General features: G+C 37.1%; 1 protein-coding gene across 2 annotated transcripts in view; it reads right to left on the bottom strand.

Moving 5' to 3' along the window:
• The window catches only part of LOC129113336 (guanine nucleotide exchange factor VAV3-like), a 44,907-nt gene that overhangs the window by 19,997 nt on the left and 1,923 nt on the right, over window positions 1-22,987 (bottom strand). The window contains exons 2-18 of one of the 2 annotated variants that reach the window (XM_054625572.1): window positions 20,548-20,664; window positions 16,630-16,688; window positions 16,124-16,189; window positions 15,462-15,579; window positions 14,145-14,234; window positions 13,697-13,765; window positions 13,505-13,608; window positions 12,744-12,843; window positions 12,190-12,285; window positions 8,483-8,551; window positions 7,503-7,589; window positions 6,849-6,934; window positions 6,512-6,644; window positions 4,108-4,217; window positions 2,214-2,315; window positions 1,583-1,674; window positions 593-615 (exon numbers count right to left, since the gene is read on the bottom strand). In XM_054625572.1, coding sequence (XP_054481547.1) covers window positions 593-615; window positions 1,583-1,674; window positions 2,214-2,315; window positions 4,108-4,217; window positions 6,512-6,644; window positions 6,849-6,934; window positions 7,503-7,589; window positions 8,483-8,551; window positions 12,190-12,285; window positions 12,744-12,843; window positions 13,505-13,608; window positions 13,697-13,765; window positions 14,145-14,234; window positions 15,462-15,579; window positions 16,124-16,189; window positions 16,630-16,688; window positions 20,548-20,664 — 1,521 coding nt within the window. The remainder of the gene's footprint in view (window positions 1-592; window positions 616-1,582; window positions 1,675-2,213; window positions 2,316-4,107; window positions 4,218-6,511; window positions 6,645-6,848; window positions 6,935-7,502; window positions 7,590-8,482; window positions 8,552-12,189; window positions 12,286-12,743; window positions 12,844-13,504; window positions 13,609-13,696; window positions 13,766-14,144; window positions 14,235-15,461; window positions 15,580-16,123; window positions 16,190-16,629; window positions 16,689-20,547; window positions 20,665-22,987) is intronic. The other variant, XM_054625580.1, reaches the window with a different exon arrangement.

Below are 22,987 nucleotides of genomic sequence, written 5' to 3'. Positions count from 1 at the left end.
AAGTTAAAATTAAAGAGGTTACTACCCAAAACAAAGACACAAAAAATGACAGAAGAGTGAATCATGCCAACATGCGTGTTGACTCAGCAGTTGATCTATAGGATAATACCTATTTGTAAGCAATACAGAATGCCTGAGAACCTTTTCATTGTATTTTCAAACATTGAACTGTCCCCTGGTGTTTTCATTTACATGAATAAAGACAGTTCCATCATAAATTGGTGCAGAAAAATTCACCAGAATGCAGAATGCAGTTTGACGCCCAACTTTCTTTCTGCCTCACACATCTAGTTACTACAATCTGGCTTCAATCATCACCTCAACAATAGTGAAGTGGTAAAGTAATTTTGTCCAGAGATGCAGTGAATATAAAATTCTTGACCACACTACTTTAAAAACGCTGGCTGCGGCCTTAGCTCCATTATTGATTACATTTAAAGAGGCAGCAGGAGATCTCATTGGCCAGCTGCTATGTGTTGACAGGAGTCTGGCCAATCAGAACTTGTCATGTGTGTCATATTTTCTTATCCGCTATGTTATGCTTCACTTATTGTGTGTCTAAGTCAAAGAGGAGAAACAGTCCAGGACTTACCTTGGGTTTCGGCTTGGCAGCATCTGCAGTCAGGTGAGAGACAGAAACAGTGAGAAGAATACAATATGAGTGTTTGGTGGATTCCTGACATACAACCTCAACTGTCAGCCTCTGCTGGCTCTTATCACACCTCAGAATGCATAAAGACCACAGTGAGTCTGCTGAGAAGGCTTGTCAAAGGCCTGAGCTGCCTAAAGCTTCAGGAAAGGTAATGTAACTGGACGAATGCCCCACACTTGTGACAAAGACCTAAAGCTTGACAAAGGAGTATAATGCAATAACTGCTAAATATCTTTACGGCATAATTCAGCTCTAACTGCTAAACATCATGTGCAATTTAAAGTTTTTTTAATAGCAGAATTCAAATTTTTATTTGAGGGGGAAATAAAGGTAACTTGAAATTTGGGCCTGTGGGTGGCAAAGTAAAGGAAGGTCAAGGGTTACATAAAGATAAGATAAAGATAAAGAGGTTTTTATTGTCATTGTAGTGAACAACGAAATTCAGTTTGGCAGCTCTCAGCTAGCCAGCAGCAGTGTATAATAGTAAGAATAAGAATAATAACAACAATGTACAAGATAAAAATATACAAAAGGAATAAAAAACAGGAATAAAAAACGTTACTATGTACAGCATAGCATTACATCATGCAGAGAGATACTTTTTTTAAATATACACAACAAATTCCATGCTTATGTACAAGGTTGGCAAAGCTCATCGAGTGACATGTAAAGAGGTCTTCCTTTAGGGAACATAAATGTGCTCAGTAAATTTCATGGCAATCTGCCTTTTATATTTTGATATTTTGGCGTACAAGTGGAAATTGTGGCCTAATGGTGGCGCTGTAGGAAAGGTCACCAAAGAGTTAGTATATGTTCTCTGAGGGAAATAAATATGCACAGCAAATATCATGAAAATGATGCCATTTGGTTCCACAATAAGAAATTGCAACAAAAGTTACACACAATCAGTTTTGGAGGTTTCTATCTCACCTGTTCTCCCACAGATTCCCAGTCGACCCAGACACTCCTTATGAGCCCCCAGCCCACATTTCAGACAGCGGTAACCCTGGTTAAAGATGCCCCTGGACACAATAAAATGCAGGATATATTTCATGTATAACAGCGTCCTTATGCGAAATACCTTGACATTTTGAATTTTCAGGCTTCTGTCTCAGTCAAGATAAGAAATAAATTGTCACAGGAAATGTCCTTCAGCTTTCCAAAACCATAAAACTGATACTGTCTGCTGAAAACTGAGACAGCTAACAGTTTGTAGTCCCTGGTTATTTCAATTAAAACGCAGTGCTAATAAGGCATTTCCAGTTAAGTGAGAGGCTAAATTCAAAAATTGCCTGAGGAAAACCCACTGAAGACTAAATGTAAAATATTATTATTATATTCCTTTATTGATCCCCATGGGGGAAATACCATGGTGTCCCATAATACCTCTAATATGCAAGAGATTTGAAAATATATTTTCTTAAGACCAGTGCAATAACATGATGATTTGCCATCCTAGAAAAATGTGTTTAGTTACAGCCGATGTTCACCCTGTCTCAGGTCAACAAGTCAGCTCCACATAATTATCCAAAAGAGTCTGTTCATAATGTATGAATATTACCTGAGCAAGAGGTGGCAGGAACTACAGGAAGTGATCCTTTCAAAGGTGTGCATCATGAACTGGTGGGTGTTGTGGTTGGCTTTCTCTGGTCGAATATTTGATCTGAGGGAAAAACAACAGATCAAATTAACTTTAAATGAAAACATGAGGCTACAGCCATGCTAGTGGCTCTGTGATGCTGCACTTAGCCACGACTGTGCTTAATGTTAACTTCAGCACGCTAATATGCTGACAATGACGTTGCAAACATGCTGATGATAAGCAGGTACAATGCTTACCACATAGACAGTCTTAATTCAGTGTGATAGCCTGCTAATATTTTCTAATTATCACTAAACACAAAGTACAGCTGAGGCTAAAGGGAATTTTATTAGTTTAAGTGTTGGACAAAGGAAAAGTCAGGGGATCAAAACCAAAAATTTCAACTTCACAGTAGATCTAGAGGACCAGTGAGGGGATCACCAAAGTCATTATGATTTATCCTCTGGAGACCGTGAGTGTCTGTACAAAATTGTATTGCAATCCATCCGAATTTGTTGAGATAGTTCAGTCTAGACCAAAGTAGTGTAATGTCAGTGTGTCTCAGTTGTGGGATACATTTTCTGTCTGTTTTTTTTTCAATATACAAAACATTCTCAATAATTTCTTTATCAACTGAATATAACTTCTTTGTTGTGTGAAACACAAACTTATTTACCTGCCGATTCCTTCTCACCTCTGGCTAAAATGAAAGCAATTTCTCCTCCTGTGCATGTGTACTTGTAAATGAAGAGGGCTTGAATCAGCCCAGACGAATCCATTTTTGTGTTGCATGTGTTCAAATGTGAGGTGGGCAACATGCATAGCATTTCTGGAGCATGGACAAACACATTTTTTTTGCGTTGAACACACCATTCTAAGCCATAAGTGCTGCCGTGAGTGCTCCCATAAGTGAGTCCTTCATCAGAGGCCCACATCCTCTTTACAGGTACAATTTTCACTTTCTGAATGGACCCCTTCTGGTGTCCTTACCCAATGCACAGAGGCACACAGCTGTTTTTCAGACACAAACCCTGTATCTGTGCAAAAATAACAGTTTCAGGAAGAAGGGGGTGGAAAGTGGTTATTTCTTCTTTAAGTTTTGGAAATTACACATGAGGTTTTGAGCAAATGTCAAGGGGCCGAGTGGTGACGTGGGTTTATGAGCTCATGTGTGACTACTTTCAGTTCAAGTCAGAGAAGGAGAAGCACTTAAAATGCACATTGATTGATAAAAGTACATCCATACACACTGTAGTGTTTTGCTACAGTGAATCCAGAGCACTATGAGAAGGGAAAATGTATTCGGGAAGGCCATAACGAATCGTCAGCATGCATATCAGGAGTATTGTTTTCATACACATCCAGCCCAAACACAAAATCATTTGTTCAGTCAATCAGCGTGTAATGTCAAAGCAACATTGTACACTCTGAACAAACATAACAAAGGATGCAGACAGGATATCTGCCTTAGAAAAACCTCCCACCATTACAAAATAATACAAAAGATAAACCTCCATAAAGAACTTCTTTGTAGTTCTGCAGCTCTTTGGAAGAGTTTATGTGTACTGTGTTTGTGTCTGTGTGTGTCTGTGTGTGTCTGTGTGTGTCTGGGTTTGTCGGGGTCTGTGTGTGTTATCATACTATTGTCAGCAGTGTGTGTTTGATTACAGCTAAGACCTGATCAAACAGTGCACATGAAAGAGTCAATACCTCTCTTGGCCTTGGTATAACATGCATGCAAACAAAGACAAATAAACAACATACTCCCACATGCGCATACAAGTGCACAGTTTTTCCTGTGATACACACACTGGTATTCTTGCGTTGCGTACAAACTGTCCTGACTCTGGTGTCCATGTGTTTGTGTACTTACATGGCCATTTCAAACTGATCCAGCCACTTCTTCTTCAGTTCTCCGGTCTTAAAAAAGAGCTCAAAGCCGGCGTGTCCCTGCTGGTGAGTCACGTAGAAGCCGTAGCACCACTGTGGAGGTCAGGAAGAAGGCAGGAATCAAACTGAGTGCATTTTCTCATGGATGCATATACACATTTGTGCATAGAAGGAAAACTACCATGGCTACATTGACATTATCTCGCAATGTACACTTTAAATGGTGGGTGGCACGATTGCTCAGTGGTTCACACTACTTTACAGCAACAATCTGAGTTAAAAATGGACTGTCTCTCTTTTTTTTTTTCTTTTTTTATATATATATAAGTAATCTCAGATACCCATGATAGGATGTTAAGATGTGACTGTGAACAGTGCATGATAGTAAATATGCGTACTCTTTGATATACGCCTACCAAGGTAAATGCTTTTTGTGGTGTGACTGTTGAAAAATAGCAAAATATGTAAAAACTGGAAATAAAATAAAATATACCCAAGAAAAATGTGTAATTGCAGGTCGAATCAATGTCATGATGTACCACTATTAATGCCGTCATCAATCATCACTGTCTTGGTGTCTTGGTGCAGAATTGGTGACAGCAGGCTCACAGATCAACAAAGAGTCTGGCTGGTGTTTTTTTTTTTTTTTAGAGCAGCAGCAATAGAAGTTTATTTCTGGTTACGCTGTAATAAAACAGCAGCATACTGCCAAATAACAGTGATCTGGACATAAACTGTGAAGGTATAGATAAATACAGTAATTCTGCAGGAGCACACTGCTAAATCACAGGGATATACTGTCATAACTACTGTGAGGTCACAGTTGTCATCTTAAATTAATTTACTGAAAAAAATAACTTGAAATTGAAAGTAAAGCAACATTAGCCGGTAAGAGAATGTAAATGTACAGTCAAAGATTTAACAGTGCAGAGTTCAACACAAAGGCAATTTGAACTGTGATGACAGAGGAACCAAAGACGGCGTTCGATCTTTCTTTTCCAAATATATCTCAAATGTAGAAACACGACAAACAATGTAAAAAGATAATGATAAAGTCCTCAACTATTGTGTTTCATAAATCTAAAATTCTGGGTCTAGAATATAACTATTGCTTGCTTGTTCTCTCTTCAGCAACACATTCATAGCCTGGCACGTTCTTAAAACCGCTGGCCACCAAATATCTGCTACCACTGCCACACTTAACACGTTAAATGCCTTACCCATGGGCATATTTGGGAACGATTTTCAATCAATTCCCAAACCGCTCAGTTTTTGCCACCCTAATCTGTTCCAGCTTGTTGTGTCATATCTAATAACAGGAAAAGTGGTAGGGTTTACCCGGCAGTGATTGGCCAGCCCTGCAAGGTCCTGAGCGTTTGAGAGCTCTGCGGAGTGTTAAATCATTGATGACTGTGTGGGTGCTCAGTAGCACCACATTCACACTCTGAAGTTTCATTTAGCAGAAAATGATATATAGCTATGAGCAGCCTTGGAGGACTGCACACATTCATCACCTGATATTAGCATCTCTGTCCTGCGGTGTGTGTGTGTGTGTGTTTGAGTGTGTGTTGAGGTGAATGTAGCTTAAATTGCTTAAATGTAGTTACACAGTCTCTGTATGTCTGTGGATATTTGTCTTTTTCTCACGTCTGTGTACTACTGTGCAGCTAAATCTTGGAAGGTGGACGGGATAAAAATAAAGAAATATACAAGCCTAATTACACTCTTTGTGTCATTACATGTTTAGTACAAGATTGATGATTTTTAAAAAATGTTAAAAACTACCTTGAAGAATTCCAACCACACATATAATCCCTCAAAAACACATCAAGGCCATGACCAGGCTTTTTTAATACCAATCACTGCCAACCACACGTCCCACACAGACAGACAACGCCCAAACACACACATCATGATTGCACAATAGAGTAAATGAGGATGATAATGGGGTCCCTTTGATAAAAAACAAAAAACAAAGAGCAATCCCATTCTGGCAAGCTGTCAGTTTCACATTAGCAATCAGCACCGGAGTGAGAAGACACCATCTGTGGGCATACATCAATAAGGCATCAACAAGTCCCCTCCGCTAGTATACGGCCTGCAAACGTTCCCACAAGGCAAAAAATAGCATACTGTATAAACTGTGTGGGGTGACTGACCCTCCACCAGAAAGAGAGAGAACATCATTCTAGATTACTCTCATTAAGCTGCCGACATTTATTTTAGCAATGAAATCTGAAGCCAAACCAAGCCAATTAAACAAGATTTGAGGTGGATAGAGAGTCAATTTTCAATGAAATGTAAAGTGCAGAAATACTTTTAAACAAGTGCAGCATCTGTGTCTAATTATGTGTAAAGAAATATATTTTGTTTTGCAGCCCACTGACCTTTTTACCCTCTCTGTCGCTGGTGGGGTTGTTTGTGATCTTGAAGTTGTTGAGGTCAAGGATGTCCTTCATCTCATAGTTGTCTCCTCTCCTCTTGCAAACAATGACAGCCACATCAAAAAGAAATATGTGTCTGTAAAATAAGAAGACAAAATGTTATATAGTTATATCTATATATATTTATAAATTTTGGTGTTGCACCCTGTGGACAATTATAGTAAATGTATTCAAGAGCTATATTTCAGCAAAGTGACCTTCATCAGACATTTAGTGTGTTTTTTTCCTGTCTGATACCCTAATTTCTTTGTTAAGGACAATGGAGTTGAAGTAGAACAACCTGTCCTGTTTCTTCTTGTCAACACTGGAGACCATGCGCACCTCTCCGTCACCTTTTGGTCGACCGTAGCTGATTAGAGGCTGATTCTAAAAGTAAAATAAGAGAGGGTTAAAAATGAATATGTTAAAATGAGGATGAATTATGTATAAGATAAATGCATTTGAAATAAATGCATTCATAAGTCAAATGCATAATAGTGAAATAGTTCAAATGTGTTAAAAGGTTTCACTTGGGACACATTTCCGGCATTAATGTATTCTGCACTGAAACCCACATTTTGGTGAGAGTCTCTCACAGAAATATAAAAGCTGTTTAACTTCATATTTTAATGACAGTAATAATTCCTTATTGAGAAGCAGTGGCTATTAACAACTCCTTTAACTGGTTTAGGGCTGCATCTTACAATTATTTTCACTATTAATGAATTTGCTGATTATTTTCTAAATGAATTGTTGTGGACAAAATGTCTTAAAAAAGTGAAAATGCCCATTAAAATTCCGTAGAGCCTGATGTGAAATGTTCAAATGTCTGATTTTGTCAGGCATTCATAAATCATGAAATTAAAGAACAAATCCCATTTGAGAAGCTGGAACATTTTTGCACTAATAAAAAGCGTATACTAACAGCTGCTGATAGAAAACAATTTTAATTTACCAGGTTTTCAATAGACCTCTGGTACTGGTCGATCTCCCTCAGTGTCTCATTATCTCTCTTCACCTCGTTGACAAACTGAGCCAGGTCCTGTGTAACACACACACACACACACACACACACACACACACACACACACACACACACACACACACACACACACACACACACACACACACACACACACACACACACACACACACACACACACACACACACAACACACAATATTTAGTTCTCTACATTGAAAGAAATAGTTATTTGCTTTTTTTCCCCTGAGAGTTAGATGAGAAGATCAATACCACTCTCATATCTGAGTGGTCAAGATGAAGCTGGGGCCAGAACACCGCTAACATAAAAACTGTTCAAACCAAATTGTTAAAGCCGTTACCGGGAATAGTCGGCCACATAAAACCCTATTTTTACACTTAATTTGGTACCGATAAAAAAAACAGATACAACGTGTTTATTATTAAGCTTTAGAGGTGCTGGTAGGCACTACTGATGCCATTTCTCCATTTCCAATCTTAATGCTAAGCTAACCTCAGCAGCTGCTGGCTGAATATTTAACATACAGATATATGTTAAGGTCAACCGATGTATGTTTATGTTTTAAGCAGGGTGTTTTTGACCTTTCTGTGATCTGAGCATGCACCCCATGTTAATATTCTAAGTATAAATCAAGGCTTCTAGTTGTCTAAAATTAGGCATTTGCAGCCTTCTTTGTCCTCAAATCAGCTGCCTATCAAGCTCTGGTTTACTAAGAGACTGGAAAGGTGAAGCGCTCACCAGTTTGATGTTAAAAGGTTTATTCAATTTACACCCACTTGTTGCCATGAGTGATTTATGACTTCTTCTTTTGTCATCTAATAAAAGTTGTTAGTTGAATGGCAGACAGACTGTTTCCACTGAATCCGCCTGCTATTGGTAACAAGCTGAAATCACAATGATTACAGAGCATTTTAGATAAGCACTGCACTTACTTTCATGGCATCAAGAGCAATCTTCAAGTTGCTCTTGTCAGCAGCATCGTGAGTGTGTTTGACTAGTTCCTGTTAGAGGCGGACAGAAGGGAAAGGATAGACCGTGTTCACACACAAAACTCAAACTCAATCAAACACATTTAGCACGAGTAGTTGTGTTATTGAATTCATTACATTTGGATTACTTTTAAATGCTACCATGTAGTTTTCATAACAAAACAAGCCTTTTTATGCTCTAGTCATTTTCCTAAATGAATCTTATTTGACAAATATGCTTCAGTTAATACCATAAAAGATAAAACTTAAAAGACAGAGACAGATCATTCAAAAAGCTGTGCGTCAGAAGAAAGGTGCTCGAATGAAACAATTTACTCAAGTATAGTACTTATTCTTAAGTAAGTGAAAATATTAAGTACTTGTACTTTATTGTATTGTATTTCCATTTTATGCTACTTTATACTTCTTCTCCACTACATCTCAGAGGGAAACAGTGTACCTTTGCCTCACTACATTATTTGACAGCTATACTTAATATATACTTTGCAAGTAAAGATTTAACTTGCATAGATATTATCAGTAGGTGAAACTGGCTCCAGCTCAACCAGCTACAACATGACACATTAGTGGATCAGTAATAATAATCCAATCATATGATATAAAATAGCGAAACACTTGGGATGTTTTTCACGGTTTGTTTTTGCTACTTTTATATTTTAGTAAAGGATCTGAATACTCCTTCACACATATGTCTGTTTTATTAATCAACACATGGCAGTTATTGCTGTGAGTGTAACTTGCACAGAGGCTCAGTGAAATCTCCTGTGGATGACTTTGGTCTCATTACCGTCAAATCACCAGTCAAACAGCCAAGGAGACATGAGACAAAATAAACTTATACTAGTCCAGAGTGAGTCATTTTCCCGGCAAACATGATTACATACCATAACAATGCTGTGGTGGTTTATTTTCTCCTCGGTATGGCACCAGTTCCACCATTTTACAGAGAGTAAATTGTTTTGTTTTTGTATAATTCTAGACACATGCTGCTTGTTAACAACTTGCGGCCAATAATATATTTACTTTAGTAGAGAATGATATTATCAAAACTTAAACAAATTACATCATTATATATATTATATATGATATCTAATATTTAAGGTGGATGCAACGCCTTTACCCTTCATTTCCTCTCCGATAACATTACAAAATGATGAGATTAATTATTCCTCCACAGTGCTACAGTGCTGCTTACTTGCTGAGTTGTGTCCACTCTCACTTCCCCCTTTCTATCTTTTTACCCACTTCCAAAAGTCTCTCCTCAGGTGCGACTTGGACTACCAGGATGACCACCATTTACCACGGAGACCTTTACCCTCCACAACAATTTAAAGCAGCTCTCTAGTCGCTGTCCTCGTGTGCCCTGCCAGCTATGATCCGACCTCTGATTCATACTAACCAGGGGAGACGGTATCACACAGTTATCAGTAGGAAGTGAAATTGGGGGTATTTTGAAAAAGCCTGCATGTCGGATTCCTACAGGAAGCAAGAATGCATACACACTGCAAGACATAGATATAATTATGTTAAGTCAACAAGTAAGGGTTAACATAAGTTCACGTGTAATCGATTTCACAATCAGGTGACAGACGTCACGCCTTTCCTTTTAAAAGGCACTCGTTTGAAGAAAATTCTGTAAGTTCAAATGTATTGAGACAGATTGAAATGATGTTACTTCTTTTATTCACTGTTTTTTTGTTGAGATATTTGACATAAGAGGATTAAATGCAAAACCCAAATGACCTGTCCTTTTTTTTGGCAATGAGAATCTGTGAAGAGTTGTGGAGAATGTCGGCCTCAAGTGGCCACTTTTATTTATAGAAAGAAGAATATCACACACTTTGAATCAACTGTGATAACGTTGACAAAACCTCAGAGGGGACAACTCAGAGGAGTAAAACTTGATATCTTTCATAGAAAAAAAAGTAGTATATTAAATTGGCATGTATGTGATAGCCTAAGAGAAAGCTGCAAGTTTGATGCCTTCAGCAATAGGTACAATTTGCTAATTCTTGCTTCAAAAACTACTTTTGTGGTGTCTTGAAGTAAGGCATTAGGGCCCAAATGTTCCAGTGAAGCTGATAATTAAAAGTATATGTAGTAAGTAATAATAAAGTAAAAAATAAATATGGTGGACTGCTGAAAACAAGCACTCAAGATTCATCAAATCCATAAAAAAATGGCCAAACATACAAACTAAATCAGGGGTGGCAGGGCAGAGTCACTGGCACATATGTTGCCATGGAGATGAATTCTGTGCAGCTAGTCTGCTCCAGACGCGGTTTATCTGCTCAGTCAGCAGTCAATCCAATAGAGAGTCATTGTGTTTTTTACAATAATTCAATGTTCTTATTTATGTATTTTGCCTTATTAGACTGCATTAATTACCACAGGTATTTACTGTCTTTAAGTTAAGTACTCTTATTATTTAAACATTGTGAACATTGTCATTTTTATGATTATTCGTGTCATAGTCATCGTTATTGTTAAATATGAAGACTGCTGTTCAAATCATTGTTGTTAGAGGTTTGATGACTTTATTATTGCAAAGATCCAGTTCACTGGACCAATAACTTTATGATGTACTGTACATTTAAGAAACAAAAGGTAAAGGACACCAAGATGTTTCTTGACCTTTTATTTGATCCCTTGTCTGCTGGGAGCATATGATTAATACATTATTTTACAGACATGCTTACAGTGTGCATTGAAATAATCACTTGCTGTGCTAGATTATATATGTTTTACAGAATTCACAAACTGTCAGATGTACTGCACATACTTAAAAACAAAATTGAATCCGCAGAGATGTAAATCAAATATCATAAAATAAACTGCAGGACTGTGACCTAGATATGTAGATAAAAAGAAAAGCACTGAGGAAATCAGAAAGAGAAGTAGGTGATCATTTTGTTGCACACTGTAAGCATTGTCAAGTAAGCAACACAATGTATTAATCATTATTAATTTTATATATATATATATATATATATATATATATATATATATATATATATATATATATATATATATATATATATAGGTTGAAATACATGTTCTAGAATTGGGGATCAGTGGTTGTAATCAATCTTCATGTTAAATTTCTTGAGAAACATATTAACTTCCACTGCTTACGTTTAAGGAAATGTATTAAACTGTTACTTAGTATAATCACGACAGTTTCAATCAAGAGAAGTGGTTAGTAAATGAATATTTTTAGGCTTCTTACGCATACAGTCAGTCCACTATTGTCTGCCACGTTTTGTTTTTTTTACATATTATTTGGATCTTTGTATTCTTCCTTTAGCAGATGTTGACCATTTTAGCATAAAATCTGTGATTACGAATAAAGCTGTGAACGTACATGTATCCAAATAACTTAAACCTGGCTTAACATAGTCGCACCACCTCAACCTGGCTTGGCTAACATGAAAGGTATCAAGCCAGGATTCACTGACTAGACTAGACTAAGCCTTGCTTTTTCTGTTATACTGGATTTCTTAATTCTGCTTTTGTGAAATAGACCCGAGGTGATTTTCTGTGATTATCTAGTCATGGAGAACTGATCTCTGAAATAAACGATTTCCTTTAAACCCTGAGCAGCCTTTTAGACTCCCTTACTTTAAATTAGTGGAGTCAGATCTCCCTACCTGAAGAAGTAGGTGGTACTTGAGGACTCTCTGCATCGGGACAACCAGCAGGTCCCTCAGAGTAAACTTCCCATTGTTGGCTCTCTTTGAGCACTCCTGCAACAAACACAACACACATATTTATAACAGCATGAGCGACAATGCATCACTATATAAATGACTTAGGTGTTACTGAGGCGAGTCAACCAAGAGACAATACAGTGAGCCAAACAAAATTGTGAAATGTGAAATTGGGTATGGAATATTTCTGGATCCTATTCAGTGTTATAGAGCTCACACCAAGCTCAGAATTTATAAAGACATGACGTTACATACATTTTAAATTAATAATTTTTATCTTTCCATTCAAAATCTATCACAAAACATCTGCTATTTTTATTCATTCATTCTACCATATTTTTTCAAGTTTCCTAAAGCTGGAGAGAACAAGAAACATAATGCAATAAAACATGTAATGTAATGTTTATGTAGTGCACATAATTAACACTAGGGGCCGCTGTCAAACAGGGTCTCTGTACAATGGGGTGTGTGTATGCGTTATTCAGGGGTCTCACCTCGAGCTTTAGACGAACATCCTCTTTCTCTTTGCAAATGAGGTCTAACACAGCGATGGCGATCTCCACCTGACTGCAGTATATACCATAAATGAGCAGTCTACAATGCAGAGGAAAGATGTATGAGTGGTGATTTGGAGAAAAAGTACAGCCAGTGTGTGTAGAGAGCCTGATAGTGATACTGTGCTTACTCAAAATTAGAAAGTGTAATATGTTGCAATCATGTGGTTCGTGATAAAGATGGTTTCAATTGATTCTCTGATGAAGAGACATTACAATTCAATATATGACTGAAAAGAGAATTCTTCCTCTAATGTGCATCATTTTGTAGTACTTTCATTTTTTACCCTGAAATGTATAGAGAGCTGAAATAGAGCAAACTGCATACAATCTGAACCTTTTTAGCACACACATAGCAACACGTTGAGGCTTGTCATATAATTCAAATGTAAAACTGGCAAAGGGCTAACAGCCGGTGTGCAGCAGGATGGATACACTTCTGAAAAAGTCTGATATGTAAATTAAGTAATCATGACTTTCATTGTATTGAAAGACAATGTTTTTCAATGTATTGACAGGAAATTGTAGGAGGAAAGTACAGCGATCTAGGGAATCTAAAATGAAACCTTCAGTACACGTAAAGGTGATTTCTGAGATATAACTCCACAAAAGGGGAGTACATTTAGGGAGATGCCACTGCAGTTGCAACTTACATACTTTCCAGGCAACCTTTTAATGTAGATGGATGTTTTCATAATTACCTCTCTTTGTAGCTGATGAAAATCTGGTAGAGATTTAAGGCATTTTTGTTTAAGATGGAGTCCTGCACGTCGACCATCAGGCTCTTATGAACTTTAACCAGGTCCTGCATTAGAGTTAAAAGACGTCAGTACCTGGATATGAACATTTTATTTCCATGTCATGTGACAAGAAGGGAAACTTGTAGGACTTACTGGAATGTTGACAAAAACTTTGTTGATTTCAGCAGCGGAGAAAAAATTCCTGAGAGGGTTCAGGAAATACTAGAGACAGAAGGAAATTAAAACTTGAATGAAACATCACAGCGCCTCTCCTCAGATTCTTTCACTAACTCATTTTTTTTTTTAACTGGAACTGGTAAACCAAATGAAAGTTTAATAATGCATACAATAACAGTTGTGGTGCACATATACAGAAACCAATAACATACATCTCATCAGATAACAGGGTTATTGCAAGGCAAGTTCAGAGAAATGATAACTGGGACTTTCCATGAAATTCCCCTTTTAAATGATGTTTAAAAATTAGCAGATAACATTTCTCCCCACAGATTTTTTAATTAAAAGCAAAGAAAACCATGTGTTTTTCACTTAACAACATACGATCTTAGTGCTCTATAGAACAGTAGAATAAATGATGAACCTTCTCGATTGACTCCAGGGTCTCTGTGTATTTCTCCTCCGTCTGTTTGATCTCTGAGAGGCAGCAGCTCCGGACATCCACCTCTGCCGGCTTCAAGAAAGAAGCACACCTTAGAAAATGTTGCTTAAACACTACTATCTTTTCTTTTGTTTATCTGCAGACACTGGATGGTATCCAGAATATGAATTCAGAATGCGTTAGAATGCGATGAATTAGACATCTGTATTTAGATAACATCACCAAAAGTTATTTATAGACAACAGTATTTTAAAAGCAGCATCTGCACACTTCCTGCTGTGTGCATCAAACACAGCAATAAGGTGCAGAAGGAGGCTGATGAATAGATGAACGGCCCACATCACTCTGAGATCAAAGCTGAGTTCTACATCTGCAGGTCCAGGCGATATCATCAAAATCATTTAAAACACAAAACAGGGAATGGAAAGAATTTCCCTCTGGTTTGCATTGGGTTTTTTTGTTGTTGAAAAACACTTATTGTTGATTACTTTTGTAAGCCTGTAGCTGTGAATTGGTTGAGTGTTTGTTTCCTGGTTGCTTCAACGTATAGGTATAACCATTATGATAACATTAGTATTATTATACTCTTATTTTCAGCGTATTTTAGCAATATTATCTTCGTTTTGTATCATCTAATTTGCTTTTGGCTAATCAATCAAAGTTAACTATGAAAGAAAATAAGATGGATTTATACATTTTCAGTGACTTGGTCTTTCCAGCTGTAACGTTCATAACTCTGGATTTTTGCTCATGAAGATTAACAGGGACATTTATCTTACATATGATTATTAACAGTATAACATGCAGCACTTTCCTAAAAAATAATAATCTCTTTCAATAATCACTTATTAACTATTAGAAGTGTGTTGAAATTTCTGTATCTACAGCTGCTTTGTCACGCCCCTTGGTGTCTGCTAGCATATTTTGCCTTATCATACAACTGTACCTGTATCAAGTATAATTTTGAATGCAGGAATTTATTTGTACCCAAGTATTTTGACATTAATGTTTTGGTACTTTTATTTCAGTTATGAGTCTCCGTACTTAAAGATATCCTGATTTTGAGTTACAGAAGATAGTTTTTGTACCAGGTGAGTGTGACATTTTAGCAATTAGGATATTGTGGGTTTTAGTCCACCAATGTGTACCCCCTGAAGCGTGTGTGTGTGTGTGTGTGTGTGTGTGTGTGTGTGTGTGTGTGTGTGTGTGTGTGTGTGTGTGTGTGTGTGTGTGTGTGTGTGTGTGTGTGTGTGTGTGTGTGTGTGTGTGTGCGTATGAAGGTGACTAATTGCGGTATACCAAGGGGGGATGCTGCTCATTCCTCATGAGGTCTTCATAGATCTCTCCACCTGCGTAGTCTTCTTCCAGCCCGTAGACCGCTGCATACAAGTCGTCCTCATCATCGGGGGCATTCTCACTATCACACACGCACACACATTAACAAATTACTTATTGCATTGTGAACATTGTGGCTAATGGAAGTAATATCATGTTAAATGCAATGTTAAACCAAAAATACATTTACACAGATACAAACAAAAGGCAACACACTTTTTGTAGAATGTGTATGGGATTACAAATGCACGTTTTCTATCACGGCTGTTTTTTTCATCATATTCATAAACTCATTATAATCACTTATTTATAAGATAATGAGAGGAATAATGCACAATTCAAAGAAAACAGTCTCTGAATATAACTCTAATGTGACATGAAAATAATACAAATATTGGACCTGTGACATGTGATTGATGTGGGAGGTATGCAGAAACATGCAGCATTACTCATTCGTTCCCTCTGACAGTAACAGAGTGACGGAGCCAAGCCTTTTACCAAAATATGTGGGTGTCTAGACCCCTGGAGAGCGTGGATAATGAGCAGAGCTGGTTCTGCTACAGAGTGAAATAATCATGTTCTATCAACTCCAGTAATGGCCCCGCAGAGAGGAGCCTCATACATACTCAATCAAGTCTTCCAGATTATTGTAAATGTCCTCATCTTTGAGGCTTTCCTCTGTTGGAAATGGCCTGGAAATGACAGCAAAGCAGTGTGAGGATCAGTGTTTAACAGGAAAATGTCTTCAATGAAAATATTATCAATGGGCAGGAAACTCATTTTTGATGTATCCAAATGTTACCCAGAACAGTTTAATATGCTTTTGGACAGCAGAAAAAAAGTCACAAATGGTAACAACTAGTTTGTACGAGTCTTAATTTGGCCAAAAACTTTAAATTTTATTGAGATGGAGATCTGTTTCTCGCCCATTCTCTCATTAAGTGGATGCTGAAAAATGTATTATAGATGCCAAAATACTATAAAAAATACAGAGAACATTGAAACAATTTAATTTACATTTATTTATTTATTTACATGCTAAAAAATAAAAATAATTACCACACCTGGGATAACTTTATGAAATGTCAAGAGACAGTTTGTTTTGTAAATATTTTAACATTGGGTAACTTACTTGATTCCTCCTTGCTGTGCAACTGCTGTGTAGGAAAGCTTGGATAGTGTATCCATAACCTGGAGAAAAAAAAAAGTGTGTTAATTAATCTTTTTTTATGGCTCAGAGAGATACAGGCACAAATAAAGAAAGGGACAGGGGGGGGGGGGGGAATGCTATACTAGTATCATGTCATCAGGAGTTATTGTATTTAATACATCTCAATTTTAATCTCATCAATGTAAGAAACACTCCAGCAGCGACACACTAGCAATGACTTATCAACCAACTAGCTACAGCATTGGTAACATTTTTAACACCATAGAAACTTTTTAGTATCTATTTGCTGAAACACCTAGCGCTAACCAATATCTCACCAGGTAGCAACACATCGGTTACTACTATGAAGAAGTTGGGGATTCCCTGAACTGCAACTTTGCCACTGCCATCCAACTGGGGACCTTGCTGAGTCTCATTTCATCTGTCTACTAGCCGTATCAAATAATCTGATGAAGGCGTAAATTTCCACGTTGGCTTTAATTCTCAGCACTGGGGAATTTGGTGTTTGTAGCCTTTGTTGTGTTATGTGCAAACCAATTTTGTTATTTCTTACTCTTATATTTTATTAGACCTAAAATGTAAATACAATCTGTTTGGCAAAACTTTACCTAGGCTATTTATTATTATTATTATTATTATTATTATTATTATTATTATTATTATTATTATTATTAATATTATTATTATTATTATTATTATTATTATTATTATTATTATTATCAAATTATAATTCCATTAAATCAAATTGAAATGAGATGGACAGCAGACAGACAGAGGCAGAGAAAGACGCACATGGTCTGCAGGAAATGGTCGTGCTTCCTCAAACTCACACCTTTCTGTCTTACTGTGTGTGTTTGTGTGGTTGTGTTTGTGGTGGTGGGGCTGTCTGTGTATGAGATAGAAATGAGAAGTTTGATCAACAGATCTGTACCGGAACTAGGCTACTACGTAACTACACCAATAAACCAGTATGCTGAAACCTCGACATGCTGCTTCCATCGCCAATATAAAATCTTATCAAAATAACAATTTCTTCACTTTCGTTAATAGGATAGTCACTTCTTTGAAGGCACATTTTAGGTAAATAAACACGATACAATTTGCAAGGGAAAAATTACAGCTTTAAAACCAACAGCCAGTATATGTACCTTCGGATGTTGGGACATAAAGTATTGACAATTTTTGAATGTGTACGTTTTGTGTCATTAAAATTGTGTAAAAATACAAATATAATAATTTCATGACTTTAACTCCAAAATATGCCCAGCTAAACTTAATCATTTGTCTAGTTGGCATGAAGAAGTTTCAAGTTACCAATTCTGGCATAACTCTCTTCTACTTAAAGAGCTATAACAGCCTATCTATCGGCAGTTCATCTTCTCTTCCTGTGTGAATGAGTGCTGTGGCTTTGGCTAAACCCAGGTGTGCTTGTGACTTGAAAGATTCATGTTTGTAGTGTGAGAGACCAGCTGTAAACTGCCAGCTGTAAAAAAGGCCTTGCATCTTCACAAGTTATTCACAATAGATGGATCATTGTCCTTCCTGCAACAAAACAAAAAATCTGCCTTGGAAGTAAGAAGATGGCGCTTATCTGAAATATGATCTAATGTACTTATGTACACTCTGGTCCTAAAGTTCTCATTCAGTCAGTTCATTCAAGTAAATTATCAGCGTTATAATCTCCATTGGCTTTTGCTTTAAAACATTATGTATTAAAAAAACAAACTACATGATCAATTTGATTTCTGTGGCATTTTTGCAAAAGGAAGAATTTATGTTAGTCTTAAAAACAAGTTTTCTTCTCACACCTGAAGTGTTTGATGATGGTTAAAGTGTGGCATGTTTACAAAAAAGTATCTTAAATTCCCAGAGCACCATGAAAAAGTTGTAAACATCATGTCATTAATCAAATGTGCATGCCTGAGAGTTATTTTGTTAGCTAAATTATACAAGGAGTAGTCATTACACACATTAACACTAAACTATAGGTAAATCTGATAGGGTCTTATTTAAACACAGATTAAAGGTGTCCTGTTTATTTAATCCTTACAAAAACTGAGCAGTATTTAGTGAGCTTCAAAGGATATTTGGATTTTGTTACTTCCATCAGCCACGCCAGCTGTTTCCCCCTTTTTCCAGTCTTTAATCTAAACTAAGCTAATAGCCCCTTTGCCAGTAGCTTCATATTTAATGTACAGACATGAGAGTAGTATCACTCTTTTCATCTCACACAAAAGAGCGAATAAACGTATTTTCCAAAACGTTGATCTCTTTCTTTAAGAAGAAAACTAAAAACCAGCCATTTAATGCAAAATGTAATCCTCTATTAACTTGAATTTAGTAAGAAAACATTTTGCTTTTATAGTTCATGTTATGTTGAGGAAAAAATGAAACACATTTCTGTCCTCCAGGCTGCTTCATACAGTCAGCATGGCTGTTCGAGGTTAAACCAGTAGTAACTCAACAGAGGAATGTAGGTTAGAGAGCTCTCATTAGATATTCAGTCGACTAATGCTCAGTCTACGGGCAGAATTGGCACAACTCAACCGGGGTGGATTAGACTGGCTGAGATTTGAGATGTTCTCTTTTGGATGTTTTCTGGAAAATAGGGAAGAGATTGAGGATTTCTTGTTCGGCTGTACAACCCTTCCTGGAGCCAATCCAACCCAATCGCCGAACCTGCAGACACCCATATTTTTAACTAAAAACAAGTTATGATGCCACACAATCTTCCCCCATTCCGGAAGCTTGTTTGTTTGATGGAAAACTCTTGAACATGGCTGAGATTATGCAGCCCAGCTTGTATGTACTGTACATATTTGCAGGCAGCACCTCCCATGCAGGATTATCAGCAGCCAGATTAACTGGAAGCTTCTGTAGAACGCAATACACTGAAGTGAAAGAAAAGAGAGTCTGTGTGGGAAACTGCATGCAAAGCTAAATATGCAATCCTTCACACACATAGAGAGGACCAATGAGCACTGTCTATTTTCTGCAGTAAATTAAGCATTTTAATCATGAATAATAAGCCTGACTAAGGGACTCCTATACCTTTTGCCTGGATTATTATTCATATTTAATAAAAATGTGCTAGCGTATACCAGTAGTTCTCAAACCACCTGGGATAATGTATAAATTATTAAAAATAGATTTAATATCTGTGCTGACAAAATAGTTACATTTATAAGAAGAGAATACTACACATAAGGGGTTGTAGTTTAACCAGATAAATCTTTTTGTAACGATGATAACACTTTTACAGACTTAAAGTTATCTATTTTAGATGTAATAAATAAAGTGTATCACTGAATAGATCTCATTTATCACGTAAATAATAATACAAATAAATTCATACTATATTTCCCCATAGATAAGCCAGAGATGCTCAGCCAATTCATACTGCTCGGAGGCAAAGTTATGCACCGAATGCACTGAAGTAAGGATATGAGGGAATAAGGCTTGTTCAGAGTGAGTGTGCTTTCTTCAGTTAAATCAGGTTTTGGTGCTGCGAGCGAGAGTCCACTGAGTAGCTGAAGGAGCGCACTACAAACCCACTGACCTGGTCACAATGTTTACCCTCACTGAAACCAGCTCCCACAACAATGCAGCAATAAAACAAGTCAACTGATACCTTCAGAAGTGCATCATAAAAAAATGCAAGACGAGGCGATGGGTGGACACATTCTGACACTCACATACATGCACGTGCCATGTTTCCATTTTCTAAAATGTTAAAATGTAGATGCAAATGATCTTAAGTCACTTAACTACCTTACGTAGTAAAGATTTCATAAAATATTTTTAATTAATTAATTTAAAATGTAATTGTATTAATACAGTTGTATGTTATATGTTCTTTTGATGTCATGAGGCTGTTACCTTTCCAAAGTCTCGAACATCAAAGAGGTCGAAGGCTTCAAATAAATCCTTTTTCTTCATCCCAAACACCTCACAGCAAGAAGTCAGGAATGTACGGATGTTCTTCAAGCACAGGAACTGCAAATCGCAAAAATTTAACATTGACATTAAATATACCTTGACTCTGTACATCCCTTACATAATATATGTGCCTCTTCCTAATGCTGGAATCATCTTATGGACAATGGGTCTATGGGTCAGTTCCTCCATACCATCAAAAAAGAATTTAAAAAAACATATTTTAGTCAAACGTAGCCATGCAGATGGTTTTAGTTTATACACACTACAATGTTCTTCTTTTTGCTGTTAATGAGCATGTGGGGCATTTTTTAATACATTATATAGCCCAAGGTATGTTTTGTTTGATCAACTGAAAGAGATGCAAAATTAAAAGGGCCAACCAAATCTATGTGACAGATTTCTCCATGCTCACAGCATTTCAACAATACTTTGCATAATTGACATTTCTTCGCATAAACAGTGTCCAACATCAGTTTTCATTTAAAGTATTTGATCTGCTAAACTGTTGACAGCACGGCCTGTGGATTATCAAGAGAAACAGCGCCATTGTTTCTGGAAAGAGATATTACTGTTTAAAAATGTTTAATGCCTTCATCGTCACAAATAACCATACAACTTACGTGCCTCAATTGCAGCAACCTGAGACAGATGGCTCCATGGTTGGCTATCTTGTCTGTCTGATTTCTAACATGAGTTAAAAGAGTATTTAATGTAATTTGGAAGAACCAACCATTTAAGTCTGTTTAAGCTCAAACAACCTACATTAACACTATAATGCGAGCACAGAGAACTTGAGGCTGCCTTTATAAAAGTGAAGGTGAACAACACACACACAGAAAGCTGAAAGTGAAAATATAAAGTTTCACAGTGCAAAATGAAACCACGAAACATGTGCTCTTTCAGTGTCACTTCCTATTAGGATCTGTGTGTCAGTGGGAAGGGTGGAGTAGAAGAACATTCATAGAAAACAATGTGCTTATGGTTATGGGTTCAAGCGTTGGCCACTGAAATCTATCTACACAAATGGAGCAGGAAAAAAACACCCAGTTAGGCATTCAAACAGTTAACAACTGCACCAACATCGTTTTCCCTCGTGCACATTTTTAAGTGATGACTAAACTATAGTCTGAGTTGATTCTTGAGACTAGATAGGGTCTCTTTTATCACAGCAGCTCATCGTGGAGACGCCTGTAATCACTCCACCGCCCCCCCTGGGGCCCTGTTTGTCTACAAAGGAAGTGCATATACATGATGGCTTTGCACCGCTCCTGATCACAGTCAAAGCCCTGGTGCATATTCACTTTCTACTTTGAGAATAAACACTACAACCATGGCTTCACAGATACACACACACAGACAATAAAAGTGCAGGTCTTTCTTGGCATGTTATGTTTATAAAGATTGAAGAGGGGTTAATATAGGGGCTGATTGATGCTGTATTTAGTTGGGATCTTGACTCTGTTGATTTGATATTGCACTATCACTTTCATTTTGTACCTTATTACATTATTGATTATCTTGCGCTCATGTATATTGGTGTTTAGCAGCATTGATTTGTCTGATGCTGTTGTCTCTATTGAAAGATTTTCTTTGAATATTCCCTTTTCTCCACTTTCTCTATGAAAGAATGAATAACAACAAGCAGAGATGACATTGAGAGCCAAATTATTTATACTTTATATATAAGAATTTTACGGTTTCACTCCATGTTTTGCATTTGCGCTGAAGTCAAACATACAGCATGATATAAATAGCACTTCTGGGCACATTTTCATTACAGTACACTGCACTCTCTCCGCGAGTCCATTACCTTCATGCCCTTGTTTCTATTTCCCAGATCGTAGGTCAGCAGGGCACACTGAAAGGGCCATTTTTAATCTGGAGCCCACTGACACACATGCCTTTCTCGTCCATATTCAGACGGCCTACAGCTGCAGGCTTCGGCCAGCCATTGTTCGGCACATTAAGCCCTGGTTTTGCTTTTACTATCAAGCTAAAAGAGGAGTGGATGTACACTGACAGAGCGCAAACACAACAATGCAGTTTATGAACCCGATAAAAATGCCCTGCTCTGGAACTGGCTTTTATTTATTACAGAAGCGAAGATTTTCAAAGAAAAATTGATTTGTTTAACTAGATGTCTCCTTTTTTTTTTTCTTCCAGTTTGTGGATAGTAAAATCAGAAATAGTTTCTTTGCTTAAGTTATGTTTTAAGAAATCTGGGGTGAAACAGCATTGCAATCATATATCTATGACAACAACTAAAAAAACCTCTAAAAAACTAACCATGTGAAGTCCACTAAACTGTGTGTGTGTCTTTTTTACTAATGGGTCCTTTGACCTTATTAAGAAGCCAAGATGTTGAAGAGTGTTAAGCGTG

This window comes from Anoplopoma fimbria, chromosome 3 (genome assembly GCF_027596085.1).
Source record: "Anoplopoma fimbria isolate UVic2021 breed Golden Eagle Sablefish chromosome 3, Afim_UVic_2022, whole genome shotgun sequence".
Lineage (NCBI taxonomy): Eukaryota > Metazoa > Chordata > Actinopteri > Perciformes > Anoplopomatidae > Anoplopoma > Anoplopoma fimbria.
This window is presented reverse-complemented; position numbering and strand designations above follow the sequence as displayed.